The sequence below is a fragment of the Tenrec ecaudatus genome, chromosome 2, assembly GCF_050624435.1.
Source record: "Tenrec ecaudatus isolate mTenEca1 chromosome 2, mTenEca1.hap1, whole genome shotgun sequence".
Taxonomy (NCBI): domain Eukaryota; kingdom Metazoa; phylum Chordata; class Mammalia; order Afrosoricida; family Tenrecidae; genus Tenrec; species Tenrec ecaudatus.
The window spans coordinates 59,287,871-59,310,916 of NC_134531.1; the positions used below are offsets into that span (position 1 = coordinate 59,287,871).

The 23,046-nt window shown below is 40.4% G+C and overlaps 1 protein-coding gene across 1 annotated transcript in view; it reads left to right on the top strand.

The window, feature by feature from the left end:
- The window catches only part of IPO11 (importin 11), a 212,939-nt gene that overhangs the window by 184,364 nt on the left and 5,529 nt on the right, over window positions 1-23,046 (top strand). The window contains exon 29 of the mRNA XM_075541076.1: window positions 5,376-5,460. Within this exon, the coding sequence (XP_075397191.1) occupies window positions 5,376-5,460 (85 nt within the window). The remainder of the gene's footprint in view (window positions 1-5,375; window positions 5,461-23,046) is intronic.

Consider the following 23,046-nt stretch of genomic DNA (forward strand, 5'->3'; position numbering starts at 1 on the left):
CTTCAGTCTATTCAGCAAGACCGCTGTGAGGACAGAAGCGTGGCTTCCGAGGCTCACGCGTTAGTGACCGTTGTTTCTCACTGCAGTTGTTACGTGTATTCACAGTCCATACACTTCAGCTTTTTACCAGAAATATATTAGTTCCCACCTAGCTGAAGATTTTCATGCAAGAGTTAACTGCAGCTTTGGGATTTCCAACCCAAATATTCTTCACTTTCCACTTCCAAAAATAAACAAAAATTCTCACTGCCATTTAGTAGTCAATTTTAACTCACGGTGACCTTATAAGGACAGAGAAATGCCCTTTGCGTTTCCGAGACCGGAACTCTACAGGAGTAGAAAGCCTCCTCTTTCTCCCTGGAGTAGCTATAGATTTTGTTTGTTTTCCCAAACCATTGTATTAGAAACTGATAAAGAATCATACCATCCATAGTTCAGCCATATCAAGCAATGTTGTGCAATCACTACTGCAAACATTTTCTTCCTCCCTGAACTTCCTGATAGCAGCTCCCCTTTACCCTCCTACCTCCCGGCAGTAACCCCTAGGAATTCTTATTCTAGTTGTTGTCTCTGTAGATTCACCTATCCGGTGTTTCTTATACCGAAAACCAGAAAAACACAAAACACAGAGCCAAGAAGGCTAACAATAAGGACAAAATACTACAGAGACAAACCCCATTATGAAAACCCCCACAGAAGATACTAAAAACCAGATCAAGCACACAGTGTTTCCAAAAGTAGACCAGGTGGCAAGGGTTTAACCATTCAAGTCAGATTCATCGCTTTAGCGACTGAAGCCACCTCTTTAATACTCTCTGTGTGATCACCAGTTTATCCTTATCCCTCCACTGTAGTTCCAGGAAAGTCACCGGAGGCTTATTTTCTGTGTGGGCCTTGGAAATGTGTTTTGGGCTTCCGTTGTCATCCATAGCCTTCTGCACACCAGTGTCTCACAGCTGACACTCTTAGACTATCCTTTTGTATATGATGATTTGATTTATAATCCTTGGTTCATGGATGTTGGTGTGTTTCTTTCATATGGGCTTAGTTGATGTCTCACTTAGATGGTTGCTTGTTTGGAAAAAAGCCTTTAAGACCCCAGTTCCTAATCTTTCTGATAGCCAAGCACCATCTAGTTTCTTCACTACACTTTCGATAGCACCCATATCTTCTGTGTTTCCTTCATGTGGGTGAGTATCGAGCAAGGTCATGTTGTAAGAATTAATTGTTCTTAGATTGGAGCGAGGATTAAGTGCAAGCCCAGATCCATTCCTCAATCCATTTTTTCTTAATCTACCTCTGTCTGGTTCACCTTGGAGAGGTCCTTGTTAATTTATGGTGGGGAATCTGTTTGATCATCTCCCTAGAGTACAAGGACCTTTTGTTTATAGTGTCATTGATTAACCCATGGTATTAATTTTAAAACGCTACTGAGAGAGGGAGATTGAACAAGTTGTAGACTAGCTACGTATCGCAAAACATGGATTATTCACTTGTACAGAATAAATTCTTCCTGACAGTGTAAGACAGATCTGCCAGAATAATACATATCTTAATACAGCAAGTAGGGCCTAGAAGTAGTCAATAAATATTGACCTGCCTACCGACAGTTCAATACTCTTGCTATAGCTGCCTTCCGCTTCCTCACAAATCATGTAGTTTTAGTCTAAAGGACTCACATTTTAGGTATGTTGGAGGTAGAGCCTAGTTCACCTAGTGGGTTTTCCACATGGCATCCCTCAGGCATGGCCTTTGGAGCACGCTGTGCACCTTGAAGATCCAGGGTTCAATGTCCCAGTGTTCTGTGGCGGATAGTCTGGCTTCTCAGGGGATGTACAGAAACTAGATCCAATGTGTCTTAAAAAATATTGTTAGCCATTTTCCCCCTGCTGGATGTAGGTCTTACCCCCCTTTACACCAAAAAGATATTCTGTGCCTCTTTCCTGTCTAGGGTATGTACCCCCCTCCCCACTCTCCCCACCTGGATTTTTCCATCACTGTTCCACGTCACTCTGTTAGGAATATCTTCCAGTCTGGGGGGACCTCATCATACCTTGCCATGGCAGCCACTAAGTGGGCCTCCTCCTCCTCCCCCTCTCTTGACAATCTGAAACCATGGTTGTTGCTTTTGAATGGCTGACCTTACACTTAACAGCCCAACGCATTATCACTACGCTGTCCAAGCATCACATGAATGCAATTTTCAGACATTAAAAAAAAATCTGCCTACTAGGTAGATTTTTGTCAAGGGACAAAATATACCTTCAGAATGCAGTCCATTTTTTAAGTATGATAATTCTTACGGAATGCAAAACAAAATAGTTGCTGTACAAGTAAGTTAACAGATGTTGGCACGCAGAGAATGAATTTGATGCAGAAGAAAGCGTACTACTTAACAGCAATGTGACCCTTCCCTGGAGCTGCAGATTCGTTGTAGGTAGAAGGCAAGTCTGCAACAGACATTATTGACTGGTGTGAGAGGTCCTATATCATCATGCAGTTCTGTCCAGTCGGTTCTGACTCATAGCGACCCTGTGTACAACATAGCAAAACACCTCTTGTTCCTCCACCGTCCTCACAGTTGTTATGTGAGTCCATTCTTACAGCCTCTGTGTCAGTCGATCTTGTCCAAGGCCTTCCTCGTTCCTCTTTTTCGCTGCCCCTCTACTTTACCAAGGATGCTTTCTCCAGAAACGCGTGTTTCCTGATAATAAGTCCGAAAGTTCGTGAGAAGTAGATTTTCCCTTGTTGCCTCCAAGAAGCATTCTGGTTGTACTTCTTTCCAGACAGATTAAAAAAAAAATTCTTCTGTCAGTCCGTGGTACCTTAAGTATTCTTCACCAGCACCATTCGTTATATAAACACATTGATTCTTACTCAGTTTTCCGTGTTTAGTGTCTAACTTTTCATATGCGGTAATTGAGGTAATTGAAAATACTGTGGCTTGGGTCAGGCCCACCCTAGTTCTCATAGTCGCATCTTTGCTTTTGAACATTTTAAAGCAGTCTTGTGCTGGCAGATTTGCCCAATGTAATGTGTCCTTTGATCTCTTGACTGCTGCTTTTGGGAGCATTGATTGTGGACTCCAGCACGACGAAATCACTGATGCCAGTCTTTTCACCCTCGATTATGAGGTTACCTAATATCAGCTTGTGAGGTTTTGGTCGTCTCTGTGTTGAGTTACAATCCACACTGAAGGCCAGGGCTTCCAGCCCTCCTGATTTTAAGCTGGCTAGGTTGTGTCATCTCCATATTGCAGGTTGTTGATAAAAGCTTCCTCTAATCCTGATGCTGCATTCTTTTTCATATATTCAGCTTCTCTAATTGCTCAGCATGCAGATTGAATAAGTATGGTGAGAGCCTGGAACCCTGACACACACCTTTCCTGATTTTAAACTATGCAGTATTCCCTTGTTCTGTTGCCGCAACTTCCTTTATCCACGTACAAGATCCGCAGTAGCACAGTGAGGTGTTCTGGAATTCTCACTCTTCTCAAGGCCATCTAGAGTTTATTAGGATCTACCCAGTCAAATGGTTTGCATAGTCAGCACATGTAAGAATACACAATCATTTTTCTGGTATTCTCTGCTTTGAGGCAAGATCTGTTTTATTTCAGCAGTGCCATCCCTGGTTCCACGTCCACTTGTGAATCAGGCCTGAATCTCGGGTCAGTGTACTGCTGCAACTAATGTTCGATGATCTTCAGCAAAATTTTACTTGCATGCGATGAATCAGCGGTATTGTTCTGTCATTTGAACATTCTGTTGGAACACCACTCTTTGAAATGGGTACAAATGTGGATCTCTTCTCGCTCCTTAGCCAAGTAGCTGTCTTCCCGCTAGGTCTCCTGGCATCGATGAGTGAGCGCATCTAGTGCTTGGTCAGTTGTTGAACATTTCAGTAGGCATGTCTTAGATTCTTAGAACCTTCCGTATAGTTTAAACTTCCTCTCTCAGCGCCATCGGTACTTAATTCATACGATAGCTCCTGAAACGGAGGGCTGTTGACTAGTTCATATTGATACAGTGACTCCATGTATTCGTTCCATCCTCTTTTGATGCTTCCTGCAGCATTCATTAATTTTCCATAGACTTTCAATATTATACGCGAGGTTTGAAATTTTCAGTTTCAGATATGCTGAGTGTGTACTTCCTTTTGGTTTTTTAACTCAGACCCCTTAGGAATTGGGAGTTCAGCTGGACCTGGCACAGCAGTAGAGGGCAGGGGTAGTATGATAAGGTCACCTGGGGATCAGCTTCAAGGCAGGGATGTGCTGCATCCCTCACTGTCATTCTCACTGCCTCGTTACTGTGAATGATAGCTATCTAGTAGACTTTTTCCTATTCTCATACAGTGAAATATATAGGATCACAAGATAGTCAGTGAGGTGTGGGGTGTATTTGGTCCCCCAACATAGACCTACTGGGCCAGAGGCAGTTGTTAAAAACGTTGTAGTTTTAATGATGGGGTATGAGCAAGAAGGACACTCGTACTACTGCGAGAATGAGTTTGGTCGAGTCACTGGTATCATGCTGTAACTATCCTCAACCCCGAGGTACACGTTTACTTGCCGAGCTGAGTCAGGAATTACCCCTCACCTGGACTTGCTGAATCTGTAAGAGAAATCAAGCTTCTCTGCCACAGTTCATAGGTTAGGAACGCATGGCTGATACATTACTAAACCCTGCTACTCTAAATTAGGAAGCATTGGGTTTGTTCCCTCCACTCGATTCACCAGACAACATCCATTTCTTGTCTCCCTGGAACCAACGTTGACTGAGTAGGAAACTGTCTTTCTATTATCTCTGCTAATGGTAAAGCGCAATGGTGCAGATAATCAAAAGAATGATTTATAACCTTTTTGCCAGGTGCAAGTGCTATCAGGGACAAATTCCCAGCAGATAATAATACCATTTGGAGCAAGTGTAGGTTTCCACATATTTTTAATAGGGTTTCAATAATATTATTTAAATTATTATTGCTATAGTTGTAAAATTTGTATAGTCTCCAAATACAAAGATTATTGAAAAGTATTTCATCCTTATTTTTCTATAAAAATATAAAGGGTAGACCTTGCTTTTTGTAAAGTAGTGTGGGTTGAAAACATTCATGGAAAAATTCCACTGTTCTTTAATTTCATTTTTTCCATGAACTTTTGAAGCCCACTGATTCTGTAGTTCACTATTTTCAGTGTTAAAATATTGGTGTTTCTTTAAAATGAGATAGTCTCTCCATAGTAGAAATCTGATTTTCCTCGTATATTTCTCACATTGTGGTACATAAAATCAGTTGCATTTTCTTGATTTTGCAGGCTTGTTTTATTATATTTTTCACACGTCTTATTTAAACCATCTGCTTTTGTTTGTTCACTTTAGTTGCATGTTGATGTCTCATCTTGAGGAACCAAAAGCAACCGAAGATGAAGAGCCGCCTACAGAGCAGGATAAGAGGGAAAAAATGGTAAATTATGAAAGTAACTTCTGAGTTTTGTGAAGAGGCCCACCTGTCATCGTGTTTTATAAATGTGAAACTGACTTGCAGCCTCTCTGTGCATTCATCCATGTATCTCTCCATCTCCTGTTGAAGAGTTAATGTAAGGCGTCTGAGTTTTGAAATTTGAAATGTAAAGTATTTTATACCTGTATAATCCACATAGTTTTCAAGTGAGAATATTATTCACCCAAATGTTACAAAATGACGGTAGCGGCAGGCAATTCACTTCTTAAAAGTGCAGAGTTGCAAGTGACATTGAAATAATCCAACTGCAAAGTAATAAACACACAAATTTATGACCAGACATTCTTCTGAGATAGCTGTCCTCCAAGTGATGGAGCTAAAATTTTATCAAAAAAGTGGTTTGAGAGCAGAGGTTAAGCAGCTTCCCGAGAGGCTAGAGAATAGTAATCAAAAAGGACCCTGGAAATGAAAATTCCTTTGAAAACACCTTTGGAGCTAAATAAATGGTACCTTCTAAGCTTGTTTAGTTGAGATTTCAGAGTAACTGTCTGCTGGCATCTGTATTTTTCTTCTGTATTACAAAGCAGACTGATTCACTATTTCTTCTTATTTACTTGAATTGTTACTGAAAACCTTAATCAGTAGCTTTGCTGCTGTTCAGATGGGAACTTTGGCAGTGCAGTATTGGCTTAATGTAAATTCTTCGCGTTTGTTGATGAATGCGCGTCAGTTTGGGAGAACTTATTTTCAGTAAAAAGGTACATACCAGAGAATAAGAAAGACTTTCTAATTTCACTTCTGCTTTCCTCACTGCTGCTGCTTTTCCTCAGTAAATTATCAGTAATGCCACCTATGCATTTATAGGGGATCTCTCTTTTGACTTTAAGAAAAAAATAAAATTAATGTAACCTATAGAGATTTAAGACCCCAAAAATAGATAATTATGTGTCTCTACTAACATTGTGGAATAGGAGGGCGCTTTGGAAAATTCACTGAAAAATGAAATTAAAAAAATAATGAAAGTTTTCCACGAACTTAAAAAAAAAAGCCACCCTTTGTATATCTTTCAAAAGATATTACTTCCATAAGTAGATATATATGATTCATATGTGTTTCACAAATTTAAAATATTGTCTATTCTGTTCTGTTTTACTTAAATAGCGTAGAACTCTGGACCTCGATGCTAATCCGTTCTAGAAGGAGCATCGAGATGCCATGTAGTCGAATTCTGAATCAATTTTTCCCCATAAGAAATAACTTAAAACGGTTTAATCCCTTTCCAACCACCAAGTTTTTAACCCTAACCTTGCCTTTTTATACAAAACATTACACAGAAATTTCAAAGTAAATAAGTTCAGAGTTAAAGAATATAATATAAATAACAAACACAACATTAAAGAAGTTTTTAACAACTACAGTCTGGCGCACACCTTGAGACTGATGAGGATCTGGATCTGTGGACACGGATGTGGAGAGGAGGGATGGAAAGAGAGTCATTGTTTGGAAACGGAGTCCCCTTCCAAAAAATCAACTGGTAGCTGCCTTTCAGGAGTTTTTCCCCTTCTTTGCCTTTATTCACTAGGACCTGGCTGGTTTTCTCTAAAAAACAATCTGTCTAATGTGGTCAGCTGTTGGCGTTTCCTTCACTGTTTTCTAAAAGGGTTTACTAAGTTATCATCAATAATATTGGTAATGTGGTTAACCAGTTCCTTATCATGATGATTCTTTTCAAAAACTCTTTCTTAGGACCCATGTTTTTTTTATCTAAAAAGAGTTCAAAAAGTGACAAAAACTAAGAAAATTACAGCAAACCGCTTGGAACACAACTGCAAAAGGTTTAAATTATGCGTCCTAGCGACGCCAACCAACACCGAGTTGGCGTGAACTGCTTTTTATAAAAATCATGTGCGTCGGTTCGGATTCTGATGTCTTGTTCTAGTTCCATTGCAAAATTTTCTTGACATCTCGCGTCAAAATCCAATTAAGTCGAGTACTGATGCGATCGAGTACTGAGATTCTACTGTATGCATAGTAATGATACGTATATATTTACACATACATTTAGATTTGTGTCATTATCAATAGTTCCATATGACGACATTTCATTGCATGTTTCTCCATCCTAGGTTTCTCTTGAACAATATTTCTTAAAAGTGTGGTTCCTTGGAAGCTAGGGCTCCTGGGCCCCTTTCTAGGAGTAGTAGTATTTCAAAATATAACACTAAATAGTTCCTAATAATACTAAGATATTTCTCCACGTGTGGACATTGGTACTGGTCTTGAAAGAGCAATGTTGTATAAAACTTATTATCAGTCAAAGCAATAACAGCTGACTGCACTAGTCAATCATAATTTATTACCACAGTTAAACTCGGTTTTAAAAATTAAAACATCAATTTCACTTAAGAATGTTCTTGGTGAAATTGTTCAAATTCTTAATTTATTAAATCTCTGAATATACATCTTTTAAATATTTTAATATGGGGATATGTTCTGTGTGATTGAGTTGTGACGATCAGTTTTTTGTGCAGCATCAATTAAGCCTTGAAAGAATGACTGACAGGCAAACATACTTATTCAGACTATGGTATTTAGTAGACATGTTCTCCAAAATGACCAATTAACCAACTAATAGTATTTATTACCCATGCTGAAATTGAGCTTTTAAACAAAAATGATAATTTGGGGAAATATGTATCTGCCACTCAAGAGTTTCATAGCTTCCCAGTACTTGAAGATGCAGTTGCCAGTGATCGTAACAAATAGGATACTTACACAATAAAATCTGTCAACATTTGGAAGCCCTGCATACTTCTTGTGACCTGGCTCATTAAATTATTGAAGTGACCACACAGAGCTCAGACAATATTCATGACTAAGGAAGGTAACAGATAAGAAAGTGTCCAGGTTAATCAAGACTTTCCAGTGTTTTCCATATATGAGTAATGCATATTGCTAAATAATTGTTAAACAGTATTGTATGTGTAAAAGATACATTCCAAGTGCTAGCCTGTGGATTCAATGTAGCAGAGAAATAAAAGTTCATGTTAAGGTTTCAGATTTCACCTTAGAACTAACCATTCATGGGTTTCAGTGTAGTGTTGAAAAAGAATATCCACAATTATCTGCAAAACCTGTCAAAACACTCAATTTTCCTACTAAGTGTCTGTGAAAGGATCCGATTTCTTCACCTACTTCAAAACACACAACAATGAATACAGAAACATGAAAATCCAGCTGTCTTCTTTTAAGCCAGATATTATATAGATTTGGAAAAAAGCAAAACAGTACAACTATTTTTGTTTTGTTTTATGTTTTGAAAAATAGAACTATATTTTATAAAAATGGATTATTGATGATGACAGCTACTAAGGTCATTTTAAAAAATCAGTATTTTTAAATGTTCATGTATAATTATTAAGATTTAACCTACACAAGCTAAACCTGGCGAGAGCACGCAGTGTTCACTGGTCCCGAGGCCAGTAGGTCTGAACCTCTCTGCTCTTGATCAACATTGAGACGTTCAGGTCATAATGATAAGTCGTGCTCCAGCGAATAGCATTACACACGTTATATTTGTGCATTTCTGGGACTTAATCTATAGAATCAGTTTTTGGAAATTGCTATGCTGGTCAGTGACTACATGCTATTGAAATATTGATGATGATGTTGGATGCCACAGAGTGCTTACTCCTGCACCGGCCTCCCACTTGTAGTTATGTTGAAACCTATTGTTGCAGTCGCTACGTCAGTCCATCTTGTGGAGGGCCATCCTTTTTGTGACCCCTGCTTTACACAACACGGTGTCCTCCTCCAGGGCCTGGTCCCTCCTGATAACCTGTCTGAAGCACGCGCCATGTAGTCTTGCTGTCCTTGCCTCTAAGGAGGATTCTGGCTGTACTTCTTCCAAGTTTTTGAAGATTTTTGTTTTGAAAAGTCAGTATTGTATAATATATGAGGTAATGTGAATAAATACTAAAGAATTATTAAGAATCTTAGTCTCAAATGGAAAAAACCCTTGTGTTTATTGGAGGACAAAGAACAACAGTATTGTATGGAAAGTCAGGCATACAAGTTAGGCTGTTTTGCAGGTTTGTTTCTGAGGAAAATAGCATAAAGGCCACATCTGACGACCTCCTGCTCGCAAGGTTGATTTCCATATCGCAGAGGTCAGACATGCCTCTACCCTCCCCTTAGCACTCTATTCGGTCATCAGTTATCCTTCCCATGGCACTCTACTTCTTGTGACCTGGTTCAGTAAGCTATTGAAATGACCACACAGAGCTCAGGCAATATTCATGCCTAAGGAAGTTAACAGGTGAGAAAGTGTCCAGGTTAATCAAGACAGTCTCTTCGCCGTGTCTGCATGCTAGCCTCTTTTGACTTGGCTGCTGCCCTACTCAGGCTATGTTACAAAAGCTCTTTAAGGACTGCCAGTAAATGCTCAAATGGCGTGCAACTCTGCTTAAGCCTAACCCTGAAGACACTCGGCTCCCACTTGTGAGTCAGAAAACCCAGCTCCTCTAGTAAGTGCTCAGAGGTACTGGACCATAAGCCAGCCTCTTTGGACTTCATTTTCTCAACTCCACTGCCCTGATTCCTGGTTCTGTACCTGCTCCTCTGCTACTTTTCTGCTGGAACAACGGTCTCCTGGAACAAAGAGGTCCAAAGGACATGCAAAAAGATCTCAGGGTCCAAGTGAAATGCTCCACTCGTGCCTCTTCTCTTGCTGGTAGTGAGATGCCCTCCTCTTGCTTCTGAGATGGCCAGTTTTATACGCAGCAGGGTGCCAATCACAGTTAACTCTGCTGGCAATCCCTCACAGCCGAATCATGGTGTTTCCTCCCACCTTCTTACCCACAACCCACCAGAGGAGCGTAGGCTGTTTGGTGGAGCTAACAAAGGGTATGGCTAGAAAGGCCATATTAAATAATTCATGGCATTGTAGTTTTCATACAACATACTCTTTAGATCAGTCTAATTTAAAGCAGTGCATTGAATATAATTGCTTCTTTATAGTGTCAGCCTAATTATGTGGTATGATTAAAGACAGATTAGAAAACACGAGGAAGTACATACACATGTTAGTCAGTTTGAACGCATTTTAAATGTTTTACTTTTCTTGCATAGAACAATGCCATTATGATAGTGGGGAAGAAACCGCAACCTCAAATACATGTTATAGAGACCCATTTGTTAAATCTTAATGTGAAAGACACAAATCATCCAGTTGACAGAGATGATATAATCTAGTGGAGGAAGAGATTCAACTTCAAATATAATAAAGACCCATTTATTAAATCTTAAACGGGACAAAATGAGACAGACACAAATCCAGTTGACAGAGATGGTCAGCATGCGGCATGAATGGTCTAGAAAGAGGAAAGGGCTGGCAGGAAAATCAATGTTCCAAATTAGAAAAGCTTACAAGATGGGCTCAGGGATTTGCATGGGGTTTGGGTTTGGCTCCTAACCAAATTGCCTTAGTACCGCAGTCTCAGCCAAGAACATACCCAGGCAGGCTTTTCTTCACTAGATTGCCCCTCCTTGTCCTGACTTGCACGTCCAGGAGAGGTGTCCCAAATTCTTACTGCCCGAGGGTAGGGCTTTTTCTTCTTTTTTCTTTTCCTTCATTGCCAGATCATCACAATTCAATGGAGACTAAATCGTTGTGGAGATTCAAAATCCTAAGTGTTAGATTCCCACTGTAAATAGTATCCTTTAGGGAACCTAGTGCTCAGAATTTAAGCCCTGATACAACGCGTGCACAAGCAAAAGAGAGCCCCACTTATGGAAGGGAATTTATTAACAGAAGAAATTAAATAGATTGGATTTAATCATATCCTAGTCACTTTATTTTTACATGAACCCTTAGGTGAAATTATCTGTGACAGACTTTAAAACAGTTTTGCAGCCTTATTCTTATTTTGTATCTCAGATGTGCACAGTGTATATAAATATCATATTAATAACTCATCTGATTTCCTGGAACTGTCCTCTTATAAGAGTATTTTAAAGTGGAATTGATGTAATAGAGGAAAGCTTTTGTTACAGAAACTATCTAGATGTTATTTATAACTTTCTTTGCATTTGGACCAGAGTTCATTTCTTCTGCACAACTTTCTTCCTAAGTTAGAAGAAACTTTGAAGAAGAAAATAATGGATTTCTTATTTAAAATGGCCTTATGGCTTTGTATGATTTAAATATAGTTATATTTTACATATAAATTATAAAGAGGAAAACCATTCAACAGAGGCCACGCAGCAGTATCTATAGGTGTTTGTTCATTGTTGGAGAAAGGCCAGTGATACTGGCCTTTAGTAGGTAGAGATGACAGATGCTGATGCATATCCTAAAATTCATACAGCTGCTCTACCCCCTCCACCTCACTCCACACAAGGAATTATCCCCCCAGAAATACCAGTAAGACTGGGTTGGAGATGTGGCTTTGTTTGAGTTTAAGTTTTTGAAAGTAGTTTATGTTTTGCTTTGCTTTGTTTTATGGTAGTTGCAGGAGCAGCACTTACTTAAGAAAGATTTTTTGGTGATTTACTTTACGGCAGAACGTACCATAGTATCACAGTGGGCTATGAATACAGCTGCAATTCAAACCCATCACTGCTCCAGGAAGAAAGGTGAGGTTCTGCTCATGTAAAGACTTCCAGTCTCAGAAACCCACAGGGGCAGCTTTAGGGTTTATCTGTGAGTCAGAATCAGTTCATTGACAGTGAGCTTGATTTGGATTATGTACTAAGGATGAATTACATAGAGTTTTATATGCTGAGACATTTTAGCACCTAATTCAAAGTATGATGAGCAGAATAAGGTATTCCCATGATATCCTATTCCTGTAATCCGTGAATGCTAAGTTGAATGTTCTAGGTAGGGATCATTGAGTCTGTTCCAACTGATTATAACTGTGTGTATGACAGAACATAACACTGCCCATTCCCGCAAATGCTTATGTTCGATCCTTTTGTTATGGCTACCGTGTCAGTCTGTCTCCTTCACAGTCATCTTTCTCACTGACCACCTGCTCTGCCCAGTGTGATGTCATATTGCAGGCACTGGCTGTTCCTGATCACATGTCCAAAAGAGATGAGATGAAAGCATTCTGTCTTTTTCCAGGACAGATTTGCCTGTTCTTCTGAAAGTCCACAGGACTTTCTTTAAAAAAAAAAAAAAAAAGTTTTATTGACACTTCACCCACATGTCATACAATTCAATAATTCAGTCCTATTAAAAAGAGTTATACAATAATTACCACAAACATTTTTAGAACGTTTTCTTCTTTAATGTTGTTTGCATGATGATTGTTGTTAATTGTGGCAGAAATACACACAACAAAACATTCTACAATTCATCAACAGCTTCTTCATGTATAATTCAGTGCCATTGATTATATTCTTCATTTTGTACAGCTGTTCGTGATATCCTTTCCCAAATTATTCCACCACCAACATAAACTCTGGCCTCTAAGCAAAGACTCTTAACTCCTTCACCCTGGTAACTAAGGTTTGGTCATGTTTGGTTTCTTTGTTTTTTAAGTAGTTTTCTTAACATATGCACATATCATATACCTCCATAGGTAAATCACTTTGATTGAGAGTTATATCATCTTCATAGTTCTACTGCTTCCTCCTGCATTCATTGTTTGTTCTCCAAATCCCCAATTTCCCACCTTCCACCACCCCAAAGGCCATCCCCAATAAACCATTACATCATTTATTGTTTCTATTCTTCCGCTTCTCTGTGCTTGTCTATCTGGGAAACCCAACAGAAATAGTAAAAAATGAAAGCATTAGATTGTGTGTGTTGTAACAAAGCAAACTGGATAATGTTGTAAAGACTGGGAATTCCTGAACCCTTTTTTGTGCTTATATGAAACCTGCCTGTGGACCAAGCTGCAGCCTTAGAACAAAACAAAGGAATCCTGCCTGGTTTAAAATCAGGAACGGTGTGCATCAAGGTTGTATGTTTCACCATACAAATGCAGGCAGAGGGCTGAACAAGTAATCCGAGAGCTGGACTCTGAAGAAGACTGCAGCGCCAGGGCTGGCAGAGGCACAGTGACAAACTGATACGGAGGTGACATGGCCTTACCTGCCGAAAGCTAGAAGGACTTGAAGCACTTGCTGATGAAGATCAAGAATTGCAACCTTCAGTGTGGATTGCGGAGCAATGTAAAGAAAACCAAAATCCTTGTCAGTGGGCCAATTGAAAACGTAGTAATAAACTTAGAAAAGATCAGGGTTGACAAGGATTAAGATGTACTTGGATCCACAATCCATGTTCATAGAAGCAACAGCCAATAAATCAAATTCCATAAAGCATTGGGCAAATCTGCAGTAGACCTCTTTAATGTGTTGAAGAGCAAGGCTGCCACTTTGAAGACTGAAGACTAAAGTGAGCCTGGCCCAAGTCTTGGTGTGTTCGATCACTTCATTATGGCTCTTCAAGTTGGACTATTAATAGTGGAGAATCCAAAAGAATCGATGCATTTGAATTAGTGTTGGTAAAGAATGTTCAAAGTATCTTGGACTACCAGAAGAACAGACAAATCTGTCTTAGAAGAAGTACAACCAGAATGCTCCTTACAATCAAGGATGGCAAGACTTGGTCTCATGAACTTTGGATATGTTATCCGGAGAGACCAGTCTATGGAAGCCAACATCATGCTTGGTAAAGGGTCAAAAAGCAGGAAGAGCAGTAAGGAGATGAATTGGCACAGGGGCTGCAACTGTGGGCTCACGTGTTCCAGTGAGGATGGCAGAGGACTGGGCAGTGTTTGGGTTGGCATTATATAAAATCACGAGTTGGAAATAGGTCAAGGGTACCCAACGTCAGTAAAGCCTGACAAAGCTGTTCTCGTTCTTAGTGGCAGCAAGGCTGAAGGGGGACAGTGTCGTCGCCACATCTGACCCCTTCTACTCTCCAGGCTGATTGCCACAAGGCATAGTCAGACACGTTCCCACCCTCCGTTCCTTTCCCCTGACTCGACACCACGGCACTTGACTCCTGTGGCTGGGTTTGAGGATTCCTTGCAGTGGTTACACAAAACTTGCAGAGCATACCCACGTCCATGAGGTTTACTAGGAATGTTCAACAGGCTACCATTCATGTGAGATGCTCAGGATACAGTTGTGCAATCAGGAAAGTTTGTCTCTGCCATGCACCTAAGCAGGCCTCAGTCTAGCCTTTAGCCTCTTGGCCGGGCCTCTGCCTTGCTCGGGCAGTGTTAAAGCTCTTTTCAGGCTGCCAGAGGACATGCCCTTCCACTGGAAGCCTCAACCCAGAGGCACTCAACTCCAGCTCTGTGGGCCAACAAAACCCAGTTCCCCCAATTAGTTTAGCGGCACCCCACTCTGCAGGTCAGCCGGCTGGCCCCAAACGCTCAGCGTAGCTTGCTCTGTGGGCTCTGGAAGTGCACCGCTCTGGCGCCTGGTTTTGCTGCTGCTCTTCTCTACTCCTCTCGGGTCAAAGCTGTCTCCTGGGTCAGCAAGCAGCTTCACTGTGCAGGGACCTGAGAATCCAAAGCGGCACTCCTGGCTCTTCTCTCTTGCTGGTGGTGAGGTGCTCCTCTCCTGATTCCGAGCTGGCTCATTTTATTACCCAGTAAGATGGCAACCGAAATCAACCCAGTTAATACACCTTCCCTGGATTTTTACCATCCAGTCAGGATCACTCCCCATCTGTTTACCCTAACCCATCATCAGGAAAACAAACATTGTGTGGTGGGAAGAACAAAGGCTGTGGCTACAAGATCACTATTAAATAATTTACTGCATTGAAAATGGAAAACTGTTAAGAGAAGGGAAACGCAATTATTTTCCACTAATAGTGATAGAAAAGTAGTAGTATGGTTGCGTTATATCAAAGTTTAGAAATTTGAGAGACCCAGGAAAATAAGGCGGTACCTTGATTTCTGGTTCTCACAGATTTAACTGTACTTTGTTGGGAGGGGCTGTGAGTGGTGGTGTTAGACTTGTCTAGAATAACTTAATAGTATTTTCCTATAGGATCTCTTCTTTCCCCTCTCTTCCCCCTATCCAGTCAAGTGCAAATGAACATCACCCACCTGATAGTGCCATTCTATGTAAAAATTGAGCCCCACTGCTATTGATTCTGTTCTGACGCAGATGTGCCCTAGCTTTCCCGAGACTAGAGTAACCACGACAAATTCTGCTTTCCCTTGACCTGTTTCTGTGACCTCTGTGTGTGTGCCACATAGCCCCACCCCTAATAACATGTAACTGTGTGTGGATGCTGAATTCCAAATATTTAAGGCAGCTGCTGTTTGTCATGCAATAAAATATTACTGTTTTATGTTGTCATAACATTTTCCCCAGGAAATGTTTCCCCAGGAGACATTTTATATACAAGGACCATGGTAATGGTTTTCTTTGTATCTCTACACTTAAAATGGTGTTAAAAGAGTTTTCAATATTTTTCACTAAACTAAATGTCAATAATAGTAAATTCCCTAGTTAATCCACTATTTGTCTACTAAGAACTAGAGACTTGGTGATCTTTGCCACGAAATACTGAAATTGAGTTTTTATGAAGAAAATCTGGCCTTTGCTAACCAGTTGTACCACTTAGCAAATACTGGTTTAAAATTGGCTCGCAAATTTTGCTTTTTCTCATTCCACTATGACTTTGTTCCTTGAACAAACACTAGTAGCTTGATTCTCCGAGATTGTTCCAAGCTCATCGATCATTTTAAGCAGATGGAAGATAGTGAAAATATTGTGCTCATGAGCAGTGCATTTAGGTTTAAGTTCTCTGAGACTTCAGGAAACTGGTCATGAATGTTGTTAGGACAGATTCCTTTGGAATGCTTATTAGATCGTATGGTGTTTTAAATAATTGTAACTGTTGTATTTTTTGTTAATCACAATGCTGCTGCTGTGAGGGAGTGTCCCACTTGATTTATGTAGGTTTACTTGAGACACTGCTGTAGAGTTGTTACCGTATTTTATGGCTAGCTTCCCATTGAACCTAAATACACAACTGGTTTGAAGAGTCTTTCAAGTGCTCTAGCTCATTTGTATTAGCAACAGCCTGGACATTTCCCTCCCCAGGAATAGTTAATTTCTGTCTAAAATTTTGCTGTATCAGCAGATAGTCAAAAGGAAAATTTGTATCTCCTTATTTATTCACTTCAGATTCTGTCATTTTTGTAAATTTTTCAAGGTTTGCAGTTGGATGAAAGGACACTCTCATTTTCCAAAAGAGGTTAAGTGCACTGACTGACTGGTTATACTTTCTTGCCTTGTGGTTCTCATTTAGCAGTTTGACTTTCTAGCACATGCACTTTTCTGGCTTTGACCTGGGAATTTGACCTTGTAGAGCATTTCATCAAGAGACTTGAGATGCTCATAAGATATTGCTCAGTAATCTCACTGCTTGGAATGACAGAGGGAATTGGAGCCATAAAGAGATAAAAGGAGCAGGTACATTTTCTAGAGATTCTATCCATGTTATGTTCAAATCCTTCCACCCTTTTATTTGTAAGGTTACAGACAGAAGTAACTGAAATCCAAGGTTACTAGTTGAAGTCTCATCTAATTTCTTCTTACTGGTGTTCTGCATATTCCTTCGTTCTCTGCACTCCATCTTTAATAGGATCAATGATTACTTAAAGATTTGGTAATATAGTATTGTTTATCACAGATTGGCCAAGCTTAAGCATTAACATTTCTGAAAAGTCAGTGGAAGAATAAAAAGCATTGCTGGGTCTGATAATGCCTTTATGTATCTACTAATGTTTTGTAATTTATCTTAGCTCACTCCTCTGGAAGTGTCCCTCTACATTTTGCAATTCTGTCATTTGCCCTTAATCTTTATGAGTGGCAGAGACCAGCTTTCCAGTATTGATTAACTTGGTAAGAAATTAAATGCCATTTTGGCTCTGTTTTTGTTTTGTATGATCATTTAAAGGGATTACCACTGCTGCAAATTGAATCAGGACAATCCTTAAATTATTGCCAAGATGGTTTTTGGCAGGAAATGTTTTCCAGAGTCATGACAAAGGTCATCAGTATGGTACGTGAAAGGTTTATCTTGTCACCAAGATGCTTGCCTCTCCCGAGAAAGTGCATTTGCTTGATGGTGATGAAACAGTTACAAAAACCGAGCATTTTCTAGGGACACACACACACACACACACACCACCCCCTCCTCACCCCCACCAACTTCTTCAGGTTTCCCACAATAGCAGTCGTACAAGTCATCTCTGGCCCCCGGGCAGACGAACCAAAACTAAAGCAGAGTTTGGGAAAACTGCTGGTCCCTTCAGAGCTTTTGAAATGATCTTATAGTTTATAGAGGAAACTTGGCAAGTTTGAATTATGTGATGTACAACAATAATTAAAATATGGATAGAACCCTAAGAAATAGACTCCTAAATTTCATTATCAAATAAGAATGAATGAAAATAAGTAAATCCAGGGTCATTTGAAGACGTAAGAAAACAAAAAGTCAACCTCAGTGATTGTTATAAACTGCAAGACTTCAGAGAAGGAATTAAAAGGCACGAAATTACTAAAATAGATTAACAAATAAAAGAATTTAAAACAAGAACAGCAATTAGGAAATGCTACCAGTCCCAAGTAAGGAGTGGGGCGGTGGCGATACGGAGAAGGAAGCATACAACCCCACAGGAGAATATCACCAAGCACATACAGAAGCGAGAAGCACTGTGCAGTTCTAGGTTAATCACGGCAAAACCTCGTCAAAATGGATACTTTTCTGATACAAATTTTACTATTACCCCAAAATCTATTAGGACCATGTAGAAAGCATCAGGAGGCTTATAGCCACGGAAGGAACTGTTTGCAGCTGCGCCCCCCCTCCCCCCACCTTCGGTGACGTGGCCAGTTTCTTCCTTGCATGTGGTTTTTACTGACTTGCATTTAACGTTGGGAATAAAGTCTTTCAACAGCACCTTGACAGGCCGCCCTTCCCTCCTTAATACTTATTTCTGTTGCTCTGTCACATTTTAAAGAAGAGATCCTGTGCTAGTCCAACCACTTGAGAACCTAGACACCCGGAAATCTTTTGATCGAGTTTGCTCTGTTAATCTAAGAATTCACAGCACAGCAGCAAAAGGAAAGGACAAAGCTGGAAAGCAGTTGTTGAAGGCTTTTATTTATAAAAGTACATACCAAAAATAGCAATTTCTACTAGCAAATTTCCCCTCTGCATTCAGTTCAGTATTTAGTCTTCATCGAAGTAGTAATAGAATATCTTTAGCCTGATGATTTATTTATAAACCGTCTACGTGAAACTAACAACTGAACAGTACATACTATAAATACCATCTTCTGTAACAGATCCCAGGAATCTCAGCTAACAGTACCAGCTTATGTCATACTCGGGTCAGGTACAAAGAAGGTAGGGCTAGGCACTGGGGGCGGGGGGGGGGGTGTCATCAGGGCTTGATTGCTACCTCACGGAAGTCAGGGAAAGGGTTGGGTAGGAAGTGCGCATACCATTCTGTTCAACTTCCGTTGGCTGGGTCTGTGGAGTTTCAAGCCAAGGTAATAACACAACGGAGGTGGGTGCCAGCAAGTGCAGGTTCAAGTACTGGCAAAGAAGGAAAAGTCAAACATTAGTTGCGTCAGCATGATGAGCATAATGTAACTGATCTGTCCATGTGAAGATTGTCGGAAAGGTAAATGTTGTGTTACCTGCATACTTAGCACAATTTAAAAAGTCCTAAGTTGTGAAAATAACTGTTAGGCCAGAAAACGGCAACCACAAAAAAATCAACAGATCAGATATTAAATGTTTTATGAGGCTAAACAAGAACCATACAAATCAGTGTTGCTTTTCCACCAGCAATAACCACAATAATGAGTTTGGAAAAGCAAGCTAAATAAAAGGTCCCCACAAGTTGGACTCTTGCCATTTTACTTTACTGCCCGCTGAAAAGCTGGAGACAAAACCCCAGATGAAAAGAGCTGTACGCTTTTGGATGTTGGAGAAGTCACAGATTTGGGCGGGGAAAGAAAACGGCTCAAACCCACTGCCATTGAGTCCGTTCTGACAAAAAACTCACTACCTTTGAGTCCAGCCTGACTGTGCGCAACGCAGTAGGCCAGTGTAGATCTGCCTCTGGGGGTTTCCCAAACCAATGCTTTACGGGAGTAAAGCCTGTCTTTTTCCTTCAGTGCCGCTAGTGGCTTTGAATTACTGACCTTGCGGTTAGCAGCCCAGTGCGTGCCCACTATGCCACCAGGGCTCCTTTCGAACTTCGAGTGACCCTGTCCATAAAGTTTCTGAGGCTAAGTCTTCGTGCAAGCTGCCAACCTTTCTCTGGGCTTCGACCGCAGACGTTGCAGTCGGCAGCTCAATAGCTATAACCCACAGTACTGCCAGGGTTTGTTAGTGTGCATAGGACATGAACTCCCAGCGTTACTGGCAAGTAAGTAGCAGCTAATGGGGATCCAGTCTATCATTACGGGAATTGTGTGTGTATTTAATATATATATATTTGTGAATGACATGTTTTACTAACTCATTTGCCCGTTTTTTTTTTTCATGAACATGAAAATGTGTATTTATATATATATTGTAAATGACATGTTTTACTAACTCATTTGCCCTTTTGTCCCCCATGAATATGAAAAAACATCTGCGGGAGGTTTTTTGAGTTCATTCAAGATCTTCAAACTCCACCCAGTCCCCACAGTCTCTCTCCTCCTCCCCACCCCTCCAACCCCCCATCAATTTGGCTCCAACAATGATTCGCCTTAGATGTGCATAAGGATCACCTGGGGGAACTCTAGGAGAAGGAGGGACTTAGACATGACGTCTTTAAGGTTCTCCCAGTGATTTCCAGTGTCCTGCCAGGAGTGAGGCCGTCTGCTCTCTAAGGGGGGAGGGGGGTCTGGAGGGGGGGCGTGTTCCCTGACTACCTTCAACTTTATTGGTAACTTGTCAAACTAGAATCAAATCTGTATGGCCGAGCTGAGCCCAGCCACCCGCCTTGCATGTTGTTACATTAGTAAATGGACCTAAATCTGAAAGGCATTAAACTTTTAGAAGGTGGAGATCTCACAGACTGTGTATTCCTATTTAATTGATCTACTGAAGCGCATTGAAGTGTGAAGGAAACATGAAGAAACAACCAGGGGTTCTGGTTCTCAGATAAAGGCTTAGGAGAACTACTTCTTATAACAAGAAAGAGTTAAAGTACAACCAAAGGCCTAACAGTGGGTAAACATCCCCAAGTATTAACAGCCTAGGACTGATGGTGAGAAAAAATTATGAGAAAACCAAGATTACAAGCCAATTATTCATTTGGTTTTAAAAATTTTTGTCACTAAGTCATATACATGCTTTTATTCTATTGCTTCTCCAAGTCCTGATTCCAATTTTTCTATGTGCAGTAGTGTGCAATGCCTCCCCTGTTTACAGGTGCACCAGTTAGAAATTATAATCTAAATCCTATCTCAGCCATTTTAATGGAAATATGCCTTAAATTCGCACATACTTCTTTGGAAGATGCAGGTGGAAGGGGTAAACAGCAGTAACTGAAAGGGAACAGAACTAGAACTTTGGAAATCTATAGTCCAGTTCTACTAATGTCATTCACTTGAAAGCACATCTATACCTCGGATCTTGCTCAGTGCCTACGGGCACCACTTTTTCTCACCTCTAAAATGAAATTGCCAGACTAGCTGCTCTGAAAGTCTGTCATTGAACGTCGTGTAAACTGATATGTGTGGGTTAGCCTGTCCCATACCTGATGGCCACAGAAGAATGTACTTTTTGAGTTCCTGAGTCCATTTTTCAAAAGAACATTTTTAATTTTTTTTTAAAAACAACTACTCTGGGAGTCATAGAAAGGTAGCAAAGGTATTATAGCGTGCGCCCATGTGTCCCTCCCCCCAGCGTCTGACATGAATATGGCCCAGGAATCATACTAAGAGACCAGCCCTGTTAGGTACTATTAATGACATTGGAGACACCCTTCTGGTTTTACCAGTTGTCCCATTACTGCCCTGTGTTAGTCTGAATTGACTAGAGAAACAAATTCATAGGCACTTACATGTGTATAAGAAAAAGCTTTATATTAAGAGTATTTGTATATTAAGAAACCTTCCCAGCCCAGTCCAGATCAAGTCCATAAGTCCGATGTTAGCCCATATGTCTGATACCAATCTATAAATTCCTTTTTAGACCCAGGAAACACATGCAATGATGCGGAATGCAGGAAGATCACAGGCCAGTGGGTAGAGAGTCTTGTGGATCCAGTGGTGATGTGAGCTTCTCAGCGCTGGCATGGGTCTCCGTGTGGCTTCTCCAGCTCCAGGGCGCTGGCTCCATCAATGTAGCTCTATGTGTCTTGTCAACAGGAATGTGTAGCAGGGAGAGCATGTATTCAGCCTCCAGTGAGCTATTTATCTACGCAGCACTTCCAAATGAGGTCAGCAAGCTTTGACCTGATTGACAGGCTATACTCTACCCCTCCTCAAGTTCACAGATGATGTAACTGCCACATACCCTAAATTCCAGTATTTAGACCAGAATACCAAACACGGCATGTAGTAAGTAGCTTTGTTCCAGTTTAAACAGTTCTATTTCTCTTATATTTATGTGAGTTTATCAGCTGGTTTTTATTGTTATCTTTATTTCTGCTTGTTTTTAATCTCTGAAAGACTTGGGAATTACTTCCACAGTGTCCTCTCCCAGCGTATTCTTGGTGGTTGAAGTTGCCATATTAGCTCTCTGAATTTTGATGTATTGATGCATGGAGAAGGCAGACAAATTATTCATCCGATTTATTTCACATTATTTTTTGAGAAGAAGGTCAAGATAGCTACTTTTAACGGATGCCTGCCACATATCAAAACAGACAAAGTGAATTAAAAGTTGGCTGTTTATATCATCAATCACATGGAATTGTTATCTTGCTGTGACTGTGGTACCCAGGAATTGGGCCTATGTTGTGGAAGAAGAAAAAATATTAAGCAGAATGCTGGGTTTAATTGAACAGACTCTGTAAATAGCATTTGCTCAATGGAAGGAAACACCCATTACTTCACCCTCCAACCCACAAAAATGGTGAGATGAGTATTCATCTATTTAGAAAGGTAAACATCGCCTCATAATAGATTTTATTATTTTAATTTGAAATGCTATTTTTAATGAGGAATTTGGAGTGTTTCATTTTAGCTGGATGGAATTCTTTTTCTCCCCCTTTTAGAAACACTAAGAGAGCAAACTAATCAGAAGTCATGACAGCACAGAGTGGGCGGGAGGGAAGAAGGACTACAGAGTCAGCGTTTTAAAATGAGTCAAGGACATAGAACACTACCTAGCTCAAAATGGATGGGTGGGTAAGGTGTTGATTAGCTGCTCTGTAGACGAAGGATGAGGCGCTCTATTTCCATAAAGGTTTACAATCTTGGAAACCCTATATGGGTGCTCTGTCTGCACTTCTGGCTATACTTCTTATAAGATTTGTTTGTTACTCTGGCAGTTCACGGTACTTCGAATATTCTTCACCAACCTCAACATTTAAATGAACCCGATCTTGTGCAGTCTTCCTCATTCGTGGTCCAGTTTTCACATGT